Source organism: Onychostruthus taczanowskii, unplaced genomic scaffold, assembly GCF_017590055.1.
Source record: "Onychostruthus taczanowskii isolate IOZ18803 unplaced genomic scaffold, ASM1759005v1 scaffold100, whole genome shotgun sequence".
Lineage (NCBI taxonomy): Eukaryota > Metazoa > Chordata > Aves > Passeriformes > Passeridae > Onychostruthus > Onychostruthus taczanowskii.
This window is the reverse complement of record NW_024496527.1, coordinates 264,181-279,445: the sequence shown is the minus strand read 5'-3', so window position 1 is coordinate 279,445 and position 15,265 is coordinate 264,181. Positions and strand designations below refer to the sequence as shown.

The following is a 15,265-nucleotide window of genomic DNA, read 5'->3' as shown; positions in this document are numbered from 1 at the left end:
GTCTCCAGGATCATGGAAAGCACAGAGAACATCCCAAAGTTACAGAAGGCACAGCCAGGCCACATTTCATACTCACAGCTGGCATAAAACAGCACCACTGTCCTGGCAGCCTCTGAGAGGGAAGAGTGGAAGTTCTCCTCTGTCAGGACAAGGATCTGCTCCAGGGGCAGCTCTCTCTTCTTGTCCCTGGAAACTGCTTCCACCACCTGGTCATCCTGAATATCTGCAAAAAACCCACAGGTGTGTCCAGGGCAGGGGGAACTGCAGCCCCCTGGGCCACCCCAGTGCATGATTTTGTAATGCAGAACCTCTCAGCAGAGATGTGGGGTGAGTGAAATCTTGTATAGGGAAAGAAGGCACAGCCACCCAGACAAACCTCCCCCAAAATGCCCCAATCCCATCCCTGCCCTTGACTGGAACAATACTCTAAGCTCCTCTAGGATCCTGCCCCCCCTTTTTTTTTTAAGAAAACACCCCCAGTTTTGCACAGAGAACAAATGCATTTTCAATTTTGCATTGCAGGGACCACAGTTTTCTCCCTGGAGGAAGCAAGTCTGGATCTGCTCTCACAAAAATGTGTCTCAAACACTTCCAAAGGGATGGATGATTTTCAGATGCTTGTAGAGGACACAGTGCTGGGTGCACTTTAACCCTCCCATGCCTTTGGAGCATCCAAGCACATTCCTATCCCTCACACAGCAACTGTTCCTCTAACAGCTCTGATTTTTCTCCCTGGTGTTTCCACTAAAAATCAGACCTGTCTGTCATACTCCAGCGACCTCAGAGAATAAAAGAGCCACTTTGTGGCCACCATGAAGTGACTGTAATGGTTTGCAAGTGTTCTCTAATGCTTTGCCATGTCTGATGCTGATTGCACTTTCTGTCTGATGACAATCAGCTTTTCACTTGATTAATTGCACACCTTGATTGTTATTCTCTTTCTCATCCTCATCTTCCTCATCTTCCTGCTCATCCGCCTGGATTTGTTTGACCTTGTTCCTATCTTCCACCAGGGTTATAACTTCATCAGTGTCTTCCAAGACCAGGTATTGGATTGGCATTCCCTGAGGAAAACAATAAATCAGTGGGAGCACAACATCCCCCTCTGCTTATTTTGTCTGCAGAGCAGACTCAAGGCTGATGGGCACCATCTCCCAACTCCTTATTTTTGGGATATGTCACAGATCCCTGAAGCTGCCAAACAGGGGAATGTCTGGGTTACATTTCCTTGACCCAATTTCTCCTCTGTTTGAGTTTTTCTCACTCCAGGCTGATGTTTCCCTGTAAATGTAAGGAGAAGTGGCTAATTAAATGTGGCTATGAGGGATCCTGTGGTGAAAGTGAACACCAGCCCCATCTCCCAGCAACTTAACTCAGATCCAGCACTGCAGGAAACATCCCAGTGGCCAAGCAGGGAAGGAGAGCAGGGAAGTACAGGGGCCACTTGGATGTCCCCTCATTAGAGGGGTCAGGCTGGGTCTGAGGAGCCCATCACAGCCTGGGAAACCAGCTCAAAAAATCCTTTATCTCATGGAGCTCAGCCAGGAGAAATGTTCCCAAGTGTACAGGGACTGGCCACCCATGGAAAGAAGCAAAAAAGCAACATGAATTTCTCAGAAATGAGACCTTGTCAGCTTAAAACCAGTGCTGGCACCAGCTCAGACAAAGGCACTGGAGAGAAAATGGAAAGTTCATCAGGAGCTGAGAGAAATGACAAAGTGCTGGCACCTCCCACGGGCTCCCAGAGCCACCCAGGTGCACATCTCTCAGCAGGCCAGGGGAAGCCCTCAGGGGATGCTCAGGTCTCATCCTGCACCTGAAATCACCAGTGGGACAGTTCAGGAAATCTGGGCCATCTGTGTTCCCTGGCATCTGCCAGCACCCCATTCCAGCCTGCCTCACAAGCTGGGTCAGGTCCCTCAGAGTTTAACTCATCTTGATCAGCCTCATTTACCTCACACCTGCCCTTCTCTCAGCTCACTGCCAGAGGCACTGGCTTACAGCAGCTCAGCACACAGCTTTGCTTGTTTGCTCTTTGTTTCACACTCAGTCCCTCTCCCATCTTTTGACATCTTTTCTAAGGCCTTCAGAAGTCCAAATCTTTTGGGGAATTTGCACTTGGATGGAGCTCACAACCTTGTGTTGCCTTAAGGGGTAGTGGAGATGTCACTCAATGTTTTGAACCCAAACTAAACTCACTGTTTTCTCTTTACCCGCAGGCACAGTAGTTCTGCAACACCCAAATCATGGAATCATGCAAGGGACATTGAAGATCACCCAGTTCCACCCCTGCCATGGCAGGGACACTTTCCACTATCCCAGGTTGCTCCAAGCCCTGTCCAACCTGGCCTGGAACACTTCCAGGGGATGGGAAATCCACAGATTCTCTGGATAACCTGAGAAAGACACCTCCCCTTGAGCTTCAGAGAATGCTGTCAAATCAACCCCAGAGATGAGCAACATCCCACCACCCTCTCCAGAGCTAAGAGTTGTCCAATAAAGAAATCCAGCATCCAACCTCATCTGGTGTCTTGAGGGCCACATTTGACCGGTGCAGAACGTTCAGCTCCACGAGATCCCTTCCAAAACACAAAGTGAACATTAGATGGTGAGACATGGAAGGTCATCCCTCCTCTTTCTGCCCTAATTCTATCACTGCTAAGTTTCCCTTCCAAAATCTCTCTTAGTCTTGAATATTTTTCCATCTTTAAGCCAGCAACACTTCCAAATTAATACAATTCTGGACAAATCCTTAAATATGAAATACCCTGTCCCAGGATATAGCCTGGTTTTACTGCCTCTCATCCAAGTGTGATTGAGTCCACTGACTGTCATCCTGGTGTTGGGGTAACCCAGCTCAGAAATCCCCCAAAAAGCAAGGAGAACCCAAAAACACCTGAGAGAAATACCTGGACAAAAGGGCAACTCCTGCTTTCCCCAGGAGCTGCCAGGCCACAAACTCTGCTGTCCTCCTGTCAGCCTCATAGGTCTCTTTCTGGCTCAGGATGAACACCAGGGGCAGCCCCAGCTGCAGGTGAACAGTGGAGATCTTCTCTGGGTCCTCAGCAACCTCTGTCTGGAGAACAGCCAGGATTAACAGCCAGGGTTAAGCTGCAGCACAGCTCCACAAGTTGAAGGTACCTCAGCTCTTCCCCAGCCACAGAAATCCTCAGGAAAAAGCTTCCAACCCCAATTCTAAAACATCCATGGAAGCAGAACCCACACAACTCCAGTTAAACTGTTCCAACATGTCATGACCTTCCCTGTTAAAAACCTGGGCTTTATTTTGTGGGGGTTTTTTGTGGTTTAGCAATCCAGATGTCAAATTTCCACTCGTTTTTATTTACCTGGCATCCACTCCCTGGGGCAGTTTGAAAATCCCAGCCACAACATGCAAGAGCTGGAATCCTTCCCTTCCTGCCTTGGACGTGCTGCTTCATGACAGCACAGAGGTGCTTGATGAACTGCCTTCCCTGCATGGGCCTAATCCAGGAAAATGGCTGAAGGAGCATTCCCGGCTCATCTACTCATCCTTTTGGATGGGCAGGGATGACCACTGGGAACAGGAGGCTGCTGAAGTTCTCTACCCCGTGGAAGGAGGAAACAGGGGGGAACTATTGTATTTGCAGGGATGCATCTGACTCCATGTTCTCAGAAGGCTAATTTATTAATTATACTTTATTATATTAAGGAATACTAAACTATACAATACTAAAGAATACAGAAAGGATACTTACTGAATGCTAAAAAGATAATAATGAAACTCGTGACTCTTTCCAGAGTCCTGACACAGCTTGGCCCTAATTGGCCAATGAGTCAAAACAACTCAAACCAGAATCCAGTCTGGAAATCACCTGTGGGTAAACAATCTCCAAACACATTCCACACAGGAGAAGAAAATGAGATAAGAATTGTTTTCCTTTTCTCTGAGGCCTCTCAGCTTCCCAGGAGAAAAATCCTGGGCAAAGGAATTTTTTCAGAGAATGTGAATGCCACAGGGAGCCTCCTTGTGATCACCAAGGTGTGAAAGACTGATATCAGATTCCAGAGGGTGCTGAAACTCCTGCAGGGAGCCTACAGGAGCAGCTGAGGACTTTGGGGTTGTCTAGTTTGGAGAAAAGGAGGCTGAGAGATGACCCCATTGCTCTCCACAGCTTCCTGAGGGGATGTGGAGAGGGAAACACTGATGTCTCCAGAGTATCCAGTGATAGAACATGTGGAAATGGTCCAAAGCTTCATCAGGGGAGGTTTAGACAGAACATCAGGAAGATTTCTTTATCAAGAGCACTGGAACAAGCTTCATATTGAGTTGGGGAGTGCTCAAGAATAAGCTGGAAAATGTCCTCAATAATTTATTTCTGTTTTGGCCAGTGAGGCAGCTGCACCAGAAGTTCTCTACCCCGTGGAAGGAGGAAACAGGGGGGAACTATTGTATTTGCAGGGATGCATCTGACTCCATGTTCTCAGAAGGCTAATTTATTAATTATACTTTATTATATTAAGGAATACTAAACTATACAATACTAAAGAATACAGAAAGGATACTTACTGAATGCTAAAAAGATAATAATGAAACTCGTGACTCTTTCCAGAGTCCTGACACAGCTTGGCCCTAATTGGCCAGTGAGTCAAAACAACTCAAACCAGAATCCAGTCTGGAAATCACCTGTGGGTAAACAATCTCCAAACACATTCCAAACAGGAGAAGAAAATGAGATAAGAATTGTTTTCCTTTTCTCTGAGGCCTCTCAGCTTCCCAGGAGAAAAAACATGGGCAAAGGAATTTTGAGAGAATGTGAATGCCATGGGGAGCCTCCTGTTCCTTGTGATCACCAAGGTGTGAAAGACTGATATCAGATTCCAGAGGGTGCTGAAACTCCTGCAGGGAGCCTACAGGAGCAGCTGAGGACTTTGGGGTTGTCTAGTTTGGAGAAAAGGAGGCTGAGGGATGCCCCCATTGCTCTCCACCGCTTCCTGAGGGGATGTGGAGAGGGAAACACTGATGTCTCCAGAGTATCCAGCGATAGAACATGTGGAAATGGTCTAAAGCTTCATCAGGGGAGGTTTAGACAGAACATCAGGAAGGTTTCTTTATCAAGAGCACTGGAACAAGCTTCATATTGAGTTGGGCAGTGCTCAAGAATAAGCTGGAAAATGTCCTCAATAATTTATTTCTGTTTTGGCCAGTCCTGAATTGGTGAGGCAGCTGCACCAGATGATTCCTGCTCCTTGCCTGAACCCACCCTGGAAGGGGCAGATTCCCACACTCAGCCTTTCTCTCTTCTCTCACCTCCCTCATCCTCACATCCCTCCCTGCCCTCCCACCCAGGGAGCTCCTCTTTCCCAGTCCTTACCACCAAGGGAGCCCCCATGAGCTTGAGGTGCCTGTGGATGTTGAGCAGGGTCAGGGGCTGTGCCAGGGCTGTCCTCCTGCAGGGCTGGGCTGCCTCTGTGACCTGCTGGCAGTGGCAGAACGAGAGCCAGGCAGAAGAGACATCGGGGTCATCATGGCTGTGAGAGAGGAAACAAAACCCACCCTGAGCAGGGGTTCAAAGTGCCCTGACAGAAGGTTTGCTGATGTGTCTCACAGATTGTCCTCAAGATCAGGGTTTGGCAGGGCTGTGGAACAGGCTGGGAGAGCTGGGAATGTTCACCTGGAGAGAAGAAGGCTCCAGGGAAAGCTCAGAGCCTCTTCCAGAGCCTAAAGGGGCTCCAGGAGAGCTGGAGAGGGACTGGGGACAAGGGATGGAGGGACAGGACACAGGGAATGGCTTCCCACTGACAAAGAGCAGGGAGAGAGGGGATATTGGGAAGTGTGAGGGTGGGAGGCCCTGGCACAGGGTGCCCAGAGAAGCTGTGGCTGCCCCTGGATCCCTGGAAGTGTCCAAGGTCAAGCTGGATGGAGCTTGGAGCAGCCTGGGATGGTGGAAGGTCCTGTGACACCTTCACTGCTGTTGGCCTGTGGGTAACTTTGGGAAGTGACTTTCCTTTTCTGATGCAGCCATTCCCTACCCCTAAAATAGGGATCACCTTCTTTGGACATGGATTTAAGAGCTCTCCATGGAAGAGCAAAGTGCACTATTAAGATCTCAAATCCTGCTGCCCAGGTTGGCTGGAAGCTGTTCTTGCTGGAGAAGCTCCCACCATTTCAGCAGCTCGGGAGGGGGCGGCGCTGCTTTAAGGAGAATTCAGGAGATTCCTGTGCAATGACAACCGTGCCACCTAGTGGGAGCCACAGCGCAATTCCCCGAAATCCTGCAAGGATGGAATGGCACCGCGGGAAGGTGCCTGTGGCAAAATCCCAGGTAACTCATGATGGAGTTATTGATGTTGGAAAAGCCCTCCAAGATCACCGAGTCCAACTGTCCCCCCAGCACTGCCAAGGCCATCACTGAGCTGTGTCCCCAAGTGCCACATCCACATGGATTTTAAATCCCTCCAAGGATGGGGACTGCAGCACTGTCCTGGGCAGCCTGTTCTGACACAACAACCCTTCCCAGGAAGGAATTTTCCCTAATATTCAACCTAAACCTCCCCTGGCACAACTTGAGGCTGTTTCCCCTTGCCCTGTCCCTGTTCCCTGGGCCAACCCCCCCGGCTGTCCCCTCCTGGCAGGAGCTGTGCAGAGCCACAAGGTCCCCCTGAGCCTCCTTTTCTCCAGGCTGAGCCCCTTCCCAGCTCCCTCAGCCCCTCCTGGGGCTCTAGGCCCTTCTCCAGCTCTGTTTCTTCCCTGGAACGTTCCAGCCCCTCAGTGTTTCTTGTCATGAGGAGCCCAGAACTCACCCCAAGGTCTGAGGTGTGGCCTCAGCAGTGCCAGCACAGGGGACAATCTCTGCCCTGGTTCTGTAGCCACAGGCTGGTACAAGCCAGGTGCCACTGGCCTCTTGGCCAGCTGGGCACACTGTGGGCTGAGGCAACAACACCCCATGTGATGTTCCCAGCTCCTCCCTCACATTCCTGACCGCAGGAGGTCACATCAGCAGTCACAAGGAAGGATCTGCCACTCTAAAGCAGTTCCTCCTGTGGGGGAAGGAGGTGGCCAGTGAGGCCATGGCATGGGAATTCCCAAATCCATGAGCAGTGCTACAGTTCTTGCTCTTGGATATCACAGCACAAGGTAGGAGTGCTGTAGGATTTTAACATCAACTCTCCTGGAAACCCATGGCTGAGGTTTGATCCACCAGCCATGGAAAGGAGACACAGGGCTCCTCTCCTGTGAAATCCCACCCAATACCAACAGCAAGGCTACTCCAAGGCCAGGAACACAACCAGCAGCTTTTGGAAAACACATCTGACTGTCACCCTTTGCACAGCATCCTAATGCCATCCCAGAGATGCTTTGGGAATCTGAGACACCAGGAGTGAGGCAAACAGTGCATGGAAGCAGCTCTCCATGGTGGGGGTGTGTCTGGATGTACCTGGTGGCTTTCAGCAGTGCTGCCTCAGTTGTCAGGACAAACTGGTGCATGGTCCCATAGACAAAAGCTGCCTCCATCACAGCTCTGTGCTCTGCAAAGGGAAAGGCAAAGTGATCTCAGCTCTGTTCCCTCCACATCTCCTGTTTCATCCTTGCCAGGTGCAATTATCAATTCCCAGGTATTAGTATCAAATCCCAGTATTTCAGAAACTCTTGGTACAATGTCACACAGTCTGTCTGAAAACACACTGTGAAGGGAGGTGAGCAACTGGAGCTGGATCCCATTCCTGATCCCCAGCAAACAGGTGCTGTGTGAGAATCCATTTCACTGCAGAGCCAGAAATCTGCCCATGGATTTATTATGTTTAAGACAGCAGCCACTGGCTTGCTTTCCCTCTCCAAGTCCATCTCTCAAGGTTTATCCCAGAAAAACTTTTCTGCTGCAACTGATCCCTTTGGAAACAAAGCAAGACATATGGAAGTAGAGATCTTGTGGCTGGGGGGCCCTTTCAGATTTTCATTTGCAGGATTTTGGGTCAGAAACTCAGCTCCTGGATATCCTACCAAAAAAAGGCTGGGGGAAGAGAGGAAAGATGGAAAGCTGAGTGTCCATACCTGCTGTCCCAGTAGCTGGTACGTAGGCAAAGACCATGTTGGATTTTCCTTTTAGCACGTTTTCAAGGTTCTCAAGGTCTGCCAGTGTTTCAACATATTTAACTTCATTAAAGAGCAGGGCACTGAGGAGGCAGAGAAAACCTCATTAGCAACTGGTTGAAGAGTAAATTTGCAGCCACAAAAGTATGATGGGAAAAACAGGGTAAAATTCCACCTTCTTGCTGGCAGATTAAGGATTCACAGCCAACTGGAGGTGCCCAGGTGTGTGCTGGGGAGTTGTCTCAAGGGAAAAAGTCTAACAGGGTCAAACCATTATGAAGAGAGAAGCTTGACTCAGAGCAGCCTCTGGAATACCTTGATGCCCCAAGTTTTAGCTTTTTCACTTTCTGGTGACCCAGATGGGACACAAGCCATTTAGTGGGGTTGGCATTTAGTGGGAATAGAAAGGAAAAGGATTTCAGAGAGTGGGATGTGGTCTGGACTTACAACAAAACGTTGGCGACGATGGAGTTCACGTCGAACAGCGCGTCGGTGGGGAACTCTCGGATCAGTCGGTTCCCTCTGTGGAGTGAAGAGAGAGTCACCAAAGGAACTGAGAGAGATTCACTGCACAGATCCGTGGGAAAAGGGAGCCAAGGCAGGCACAGAAGGATAGGGAGGATGATGGAGAAACGGCAGAACACACTTGAGATGTCTTTGATCCAAGTTGGGAATCGTTCAAGCCCAGCTGAGCAGGTTCCTGCTGCACTTGGGGACATGGTGGCCTTGGCAGTGCTGGGAGAAGGGCTGGACTCAATGATCTTAAAGGTCCTTGGAATGGTTGGACTTGATGACCTTAAAGGTCCTTGGAATGGTTGGACTTGATGACCTTAAAGGTCCTTGGAATGGTTGACTTGATGACCTTAAAGGTCTTTGGAATGGTTGGACTTGATGACCTTAAAGGTCTTTTCCAACCTTAATTATTCCATGATTGTCAGTACAACAGTTAATGAGAACTGAGCTGATACATGGAAAAGCTTCCATGTGACAACCCTTGGAGAGACCAGGAGCTGAACCCTCCCACCCAGGGCAGAGGAGTTAACCCCACCAACAAGGAGAGCACCAAAAAGTGTTTCTGCCTTGAACTAGACCCAAAATCTTGTGGCCTGACTATAGCTCTGGGGATGGGAGGCCAGAGGAACAGCAGAACACTAATGGAGGGTTTCTCCTGTGGTTTCATTCCACAGCTCATCCCTCTGCTGCTCCAAGGAACTTGGAGCAGGATGGGAGAATCACACTAAGGACAAAGCATCTCCTCTGCCTGTGCTGGAATTTTGGGGGTACCTTTGGCTAAACTATGCAGGTCACTGCTGTCCTCGTGGCTCCTCTCATTCCTCCACAGACACCTCTGACAGCTGACAGTGTTTCCTTCAAACATTTGCACTGGGAAGCAACCCCAGTGCAGTGCCCAGAAATGCCCCTCACCTGAACAGGAAGGCTTTCCTTAGGCAGGATGGGAGAATCACACTGAGGACAAAGCATCTCCTCTGCCTGCTGGAATTTTGGGGGTACCTTTGGCTAAACTATGCAGGTCACTGCTGTCCTCGTGGCTCCTCTCATTCCTCCACAGACACCTCTGACAGCTGACAGTGTTTCCTTCAAACATTTGCACTGGGAAGCAACCCCAGTGCAGTGCCCAGAAATGCCCCTCACCTGAACAGGAAGGCTTTCCTTAATGCATTTTCTTTTCCACAATATCTTGAGACATCCTCCTTGGGACAATTCACCTAGACAGCAAACACATGTAATTACAGAATCAGCCCCACAATGACCACACACACCCACTGCAGCTTTCTTCCATTCAAGAGTGTAATTCCAGCCTTTCCAAACCTTCTGGGAGGGAAAATCCACCAATTCTGGGAGGGAAAATCCACCAAAACGGAGACCAGAGATGGAGAGTGGAGTTTGTACTTCAGTTTTCCAGCTAAGCCTGCTGATTTGGGTCAGATGGGATCAAAGGACACCATGATCTGCCCAGCATATTCAAAGTGACAGATCAGTGCTTCCTTACTGAACTTGGTCTGTAGCTGGAGGAAACTAAATAAATCCAAATATAAATATATAAGCACTTCTTAGAGTCTAATTACACTTGCCTGAATTTCTAATTCCCTCACGTGAATCTGCATAAAATTTCAGCTAAAAACTCCTTTGTATGAAATATTTATTGCACTGAGCTGAAAAGAAGTTAACCAACCTCATCCATCATGGAACATGGACACTGGAACAGGCTGCCCAGAGAAATTGGGGATTTTCCATCCCTGGAAATGTTCCAGGCTAGGCTGGACAGGGATACCCAGGATAGTGAAAGGTGTTCCTGTCCATGGAAGGTGAGGTGGAAAGAGATGAGCTTTAAGCTCCCTGAAAGCCAAAGCTGTTCTGTGAGTCCAAGATCCTAGGAAAAAATCTGTGCCCGATCCTTCTCTGCTCATCTCCTACTTATCCATCCCACCCAGCAGCTTCCCTGAGCCCCATTTACCTTCACCACAGAAACACCATAGTCCTGGAGGGCCTCAGCTGAACTCTCAATCTGCTCCAAGAAGGGCTGGGCACCAGGAGAAACTGAAACACACACACAAAAAAAAAAAATATCCTCTGCAAGTGCTCAGGGTGAAGAGCATCGCCCTGAGCCCACTGAGATGTGGGAGGTGTTCCTCAGCCCATGCCAATGTCTTTGGGAAATCACACCCAGGGAATCATGAAGAACAAAAGCAAGGTCAAGGGTCTTCTCCTAATCCATGACAGCCTCTAGTTCTCCCTCATGAAAGGGATTCCTACTTTTTCTAGCAGGTAGTATGGAAGAGGGGAAAATTCCTAGGAAATCGCCTTTCTCCTCCAGAATACCTCCAGAAAATAACCCAAAAAATGAATGAAGATGTTTGAAGGACTGTGCCTGAGGACACAGCCAGGAAAGAACCCATCCCAATAGGTCAGGAGCACTGGAATTGTGCTAACACAACACTTGACCAGTTCTTCAAAACCCCTTTGGGTTTAAAAATCCCAAGAACTGCCCATCCACTGAGGATCAGAGGGATGGAGCAGTTCTGCTAGAGGAAAGGCTGAGAGCTGGAAAACAGAAGGCTCTGGGGTGAATTAATTGCAGCCTTCCAGTGCCTGAAGGAGCCAACAAGGAAGATGAAGAGACATCTTTACAAGGGATGGAGGGACAGGACACAGGGAATGGCTTCCACTGCCAGGGATTCCTGGCTGAGAGAGAATTCCCAGAGAAGCTGTGGCTGCCTCTGGATCCCTGGAAATGTCCAAGGCCAGGCTGGACAGGGCTTGGAGCAGCCTGGGATAGTGGAAGGTGTCCCTGCCATGGCAGGGGATGGGACAGGATGGGATTTAAGATCCTTCCAACTCACACCATTCCATGATTCTGTGATTGTTCCACTCTCACCATGCCTTGCTGAGCCCCCAGGCTGATGGAAACTCACACTAAACACGTACCACTGGGGGTGAAAAAAGCCAAGGATGGTTTTCCAGCTTCCAAGCCACTGAAATAGTGCTGGGGGCTCGGCTCCTGCTGCAGGCTGGCACTTCCACATTGTGGGATGGAGGAGGCACAGAAGAGAAGGAAAACCAAGGAAGAAACCCATCTGTCCTTTTGGGCTGGCATGGCTGTTCCCAGCTACAGGCACAGGAGAGTCACAACTGGGAGAAAAAATAATTAAAAAAAATACATAAACACACACAAACCCATATATGAGTGTTTCTCTGTTTTAGTCTCTGTTACATGACTGTAATTTCCAACTGTGGAAATTATTATTAATACAACACAAACATCTTGAGGATATTATGAATTAGTCACTCAATCCACAGGTGACTCAGACAAGTGCAAAGTGGACAGCAGAGGCCACTCTCTTCCCTCTGAGTGGCACCTTCAAGTGCACAGACCCTCAGTGCTTTCAGCTTAGGGCTGGTTTTCCTCCCTCCTCTTTATTTCTTTTGAGTCAAACAAAAATTCCATGCACAGGCATCAAAGCAGTGACAGCATCATCCACAAACCCCCGCCCAAACTGTCTCAATTCCTGCTACAAAGCCTCGAGGATGCCAGCAGAATTGATGTGGCCCTGAAAGGTGTTTGCAAAGGGATGGGACGTGCTGTGCTTGCCAAAAACCCAATGGCCATTTGAGATTCAAATAGGAGAGCTCCTGTTTCAGTGCAAAATAGAAACGTGCATCTTCTGGCACTTGTTTTTGGTCAGAGTGAGGAAGAATTTTGCAGGTATATTTATAAAGATTTTCTAGCTGAAGTCCTTAGCATGAGGATGTTCTGCTGGTGCTTCAGGAACACATGTTCCAAATTATTTTTTTTTATAGAATAACTGATTTCTCTCTTATATTTATAAGGATTTATGTAACTTAAATGGATGCTATTTTTGTATATACTGCTGGGTTTTTTTCTTTACTCTGTGATCAGACATTCTATACAATTTAACCTTTAGAGGATTAATTAAAAAATCAGATTACCCTTGACCTAAAATATGCATAGCAATAAGTCAGACTTCTGTAAAATCTTTTCTGCTTCTGGCTACTGATTTTGCTACTTCTTGGTAGCCACCCTGACTTCCTCAGAGAATACATTCATTAAGTGCATATTTTTTCCTGCCCCTGGGATGGAACAAGATGATCTTTAAGGTCCCCCCCAACCAAAACCAATCTGCGATTTTGGGATTCTGCTCACTCCAGTCCACGGCAGGTGATGTGAGGAGGTTAAAGGATGAGAAGCCACCTTGTTCCCACTCCATTCCTTGCCAGCCTGCTCCTCAGGGATTGCTCTCTGCTGCTGGAGCATGGCTGCTCCCTGCTCAACAAAGGGACAAAGCTGGGACTGAATCCATGCAGAATTTACATCACGAGCTGCAGCTGCTTCCCTCAACAAACACCCCTGTGTCCAAGGGCTGTCACTCCTCCAAGCCTGGCAGAGGCTGTCAGCTCACCACGGCTGCCCTGGGATCAACCCAAGCTCAAACACTCCAAAAACAAGCAGGGAAAGATCCTCTGCCATGCTCCAGGAGTGAGGAGCTACTGACAGGGCACATTCACTCCTTCTCCAGGAGCTGAGGGGTTTGGATCAGGCCTGAAGGCACGACAGAGCTGGAAGCACATTCATTTTTTTTTCTTTTCATCTCAAAATCTCCAGTTGTCTCCTTTCCAGCTTTGGGCAGTGTCAGGCATTTCTGGTCCTGTGCCCTCCCATCTGTTCCCCTGGCTTACAGAGGGGACAGGGATCAGGCTGGGGGGGTGATGTTTATTAAATGACAAACTTGGCTACGGCAGGATGGAAAAATAAACACAATCCTGGCACGTGGGAACCAACCCAGGTCAAATGGGAGAGCTCACTGTCAAGAGGGAAGAGGAGCAGCCTCCAAGGGCTCAAAGATGTCACAGGATTATATCTGGAGGAGAGGGTCAGCACTTTAAAACATAATTCCAGCCCCCAAGGAGAGCTCAGAGCCCCTTCCAGTGCCTAAGGGGGTTCTAGGAGAGCAACCTGGGACGAGGGATGGAGGGACAGGACACAGGGAATGGCTTCCCACTGCCAGAGGGCAGGGATGGATGGGAGATTGGGAAAGAATTCCTATGGGAGGGTAGGGAGGGGCTGAGACAGAATTCCCAGAGCAGCTGTGGCTGCCCCTGGATCCCTGGAAGTGCCCAAGGCCAGGTTGGACAGGGCTTGGAGCAGCCTGGGATGGTGGGAGGTGTCCCTGCCATGGCAGGGGGCTTGAATGAGATGGCATTTAAGGTCCCTTCCAACCCAAAACATTCTGGGGTCCAGTGAAAAATGTGTTCTCATCCCCTTCCCTGCCCAAGTCCTCTCAGCTCCTCACCACTCCATCCTGCCCAGCAGCTTCCCTCTGCTCCCCACCAAGCCAGACCTGAACATTCAGCTTTTAGGCCATTTCCCCTGTCACCTCTTTCCCATCAGTGGAAAATAAACCCCCTAGGGCTGGAAGCAGCCAGAACCCTGCACCACTGACCCTTGCAGGATTGCCAGAGATGTGTGAAAATAGCAGGGATGCGTGAACCAGCTCGGTGTCACTGCTGGGAAACCTTCAGCCCATGGACAAGGAGCAGCCTAGCACAGCACTGAGGGAATGCCAGGCCTGGCTCGTGTTTCCACTGTCACCATTCCAAGGCAGAGCCAGGCAAGGTGGTTGAGGTCACTGTAGGTGACCTGAAGTGAAACCAAATCCACCAGAGACATCCAGCCCAAACTCTTGTGGGGGCAGAAATTGCTTGTGCCACATCAGTTTTGTTTGGGAATCCTGCAGTGGAGTCCATGGGCTGGGATCACCTCTGATCCCAGCTGCTTTCCATGACACTTTTCCTCACACAGATCTCAGCTGCCAAGATTTATCACTGAGGAAGCTCAGCTTCCTCACAGGAAGGTGTAAAAAATAAATTTATAAAAAATTTTCAAGGTTTGATAGAAGGTTTATATAATATATATTTATATACACACCTTAAAATGAGAAATACTAACTTAAAAATATCATAAAATAAAACAAACATTATTAAAAAAAAATAAAACTGGAAACAAGTTTCAAAACATAACCTTACAAATAAGACTAAATACTTTAGAAAAATAAAACTGTAAAAAAATGCATTGTAGCAAGACCCACGAGGGGCAATTTTAAACAATTAACTTTAACACATTTACAACATAGTGTAACAAAAACCAATAAGCTAAAATACACTTACATAATTAAGAAATAGTTCACTTCTAATTACAATAACATAAATTATAACATCTGTATGATCTCACCCTTCACTTATAACTAAAAATAAAAAGAAAGCTTTTAAAACACCTCTCAATTACCACATCTCTGAGTGAGAAAAAAAACATAATCCCACAGGAGAGTGTTGTGGGGTGGGATTTAGGAGTCACAGGACAAGGAAGAAGTGCTGTCCTACAGAATTATGGGTTGCCCAGCCAGCTGGAGCCACCTCCACCATCCAGGGGCTTCCTTGGGCTCAGTAAAAAACCACCAGCCTGGACTTTAATGCCAGTGATGTAAAACCTACACTTTGTCTTGTCCAAATATCACCACAGAATCCCAGAATGGGTTGGGACCTTAAAAAAACAAAGTTCCAACCCAGCCATGGGCAGGGACACCTTCCACCATTCCAGGTTGCTCCAAGCCCCATCCAGCCTGGCCTTGGGCACTTCCAGGGATCCAGGGGCAGCCA

General features: G+C 48.5%; 1 protein-coding gene across 1 annotated transcript in view; it reads right to left on the bottom strand.

The window, feature by feature from the left end:
• Positions 1–15,265, bottom strand: part of TXNDC16 (thioredoxin domain containing 16) — a 39,486-nt gene that overhangs the window by 21,247 nt on the left and 2,974 nt on the right. Inside the window, exons 3-13 of the mRNA XM_041409924.1 lie at positions 11,519–11,722; positions 10,548–10,630; positions 9,725–9,798; positions 8,519–8,593; positions 8,033–8,154; positions 7,419–7,509; positions 5,355–5,511; positions 2,910–3,076; positions 2,519–2,579; positions 923–1,064; positions 77–223 (exon numbers count right to left, since the gene is read on the bottom strand). Coding sequence (XP_041265858.1) covers positions 77–223; positions 923–1,064; positions 2,519–2,579; positions 2,910–3,076; positions 5,355–5,511; positions 7,419–7,509; positions 8,033–8,154; positions 8,519–8,593; positions 9,725–9,798; positions 10,548–10,630; positions 11,519–11,687 — 1,288 coding nt within the window. The 5' untranslated portion in view covers positions 11,688–11,722. The remainder of the gene's footprint in view (positions 1–76; positions 224–922; positions 1,065–2,518; positions 2,580–2,909; positions 3,077–5,354; positions 5,512–7,418; positions 7,510–8,032; positions 8,155–8,518; positions 8,594–9,724; positions 9,799–10,547; positions 10,631–11,518; positions 11,723–15,265) is intronic.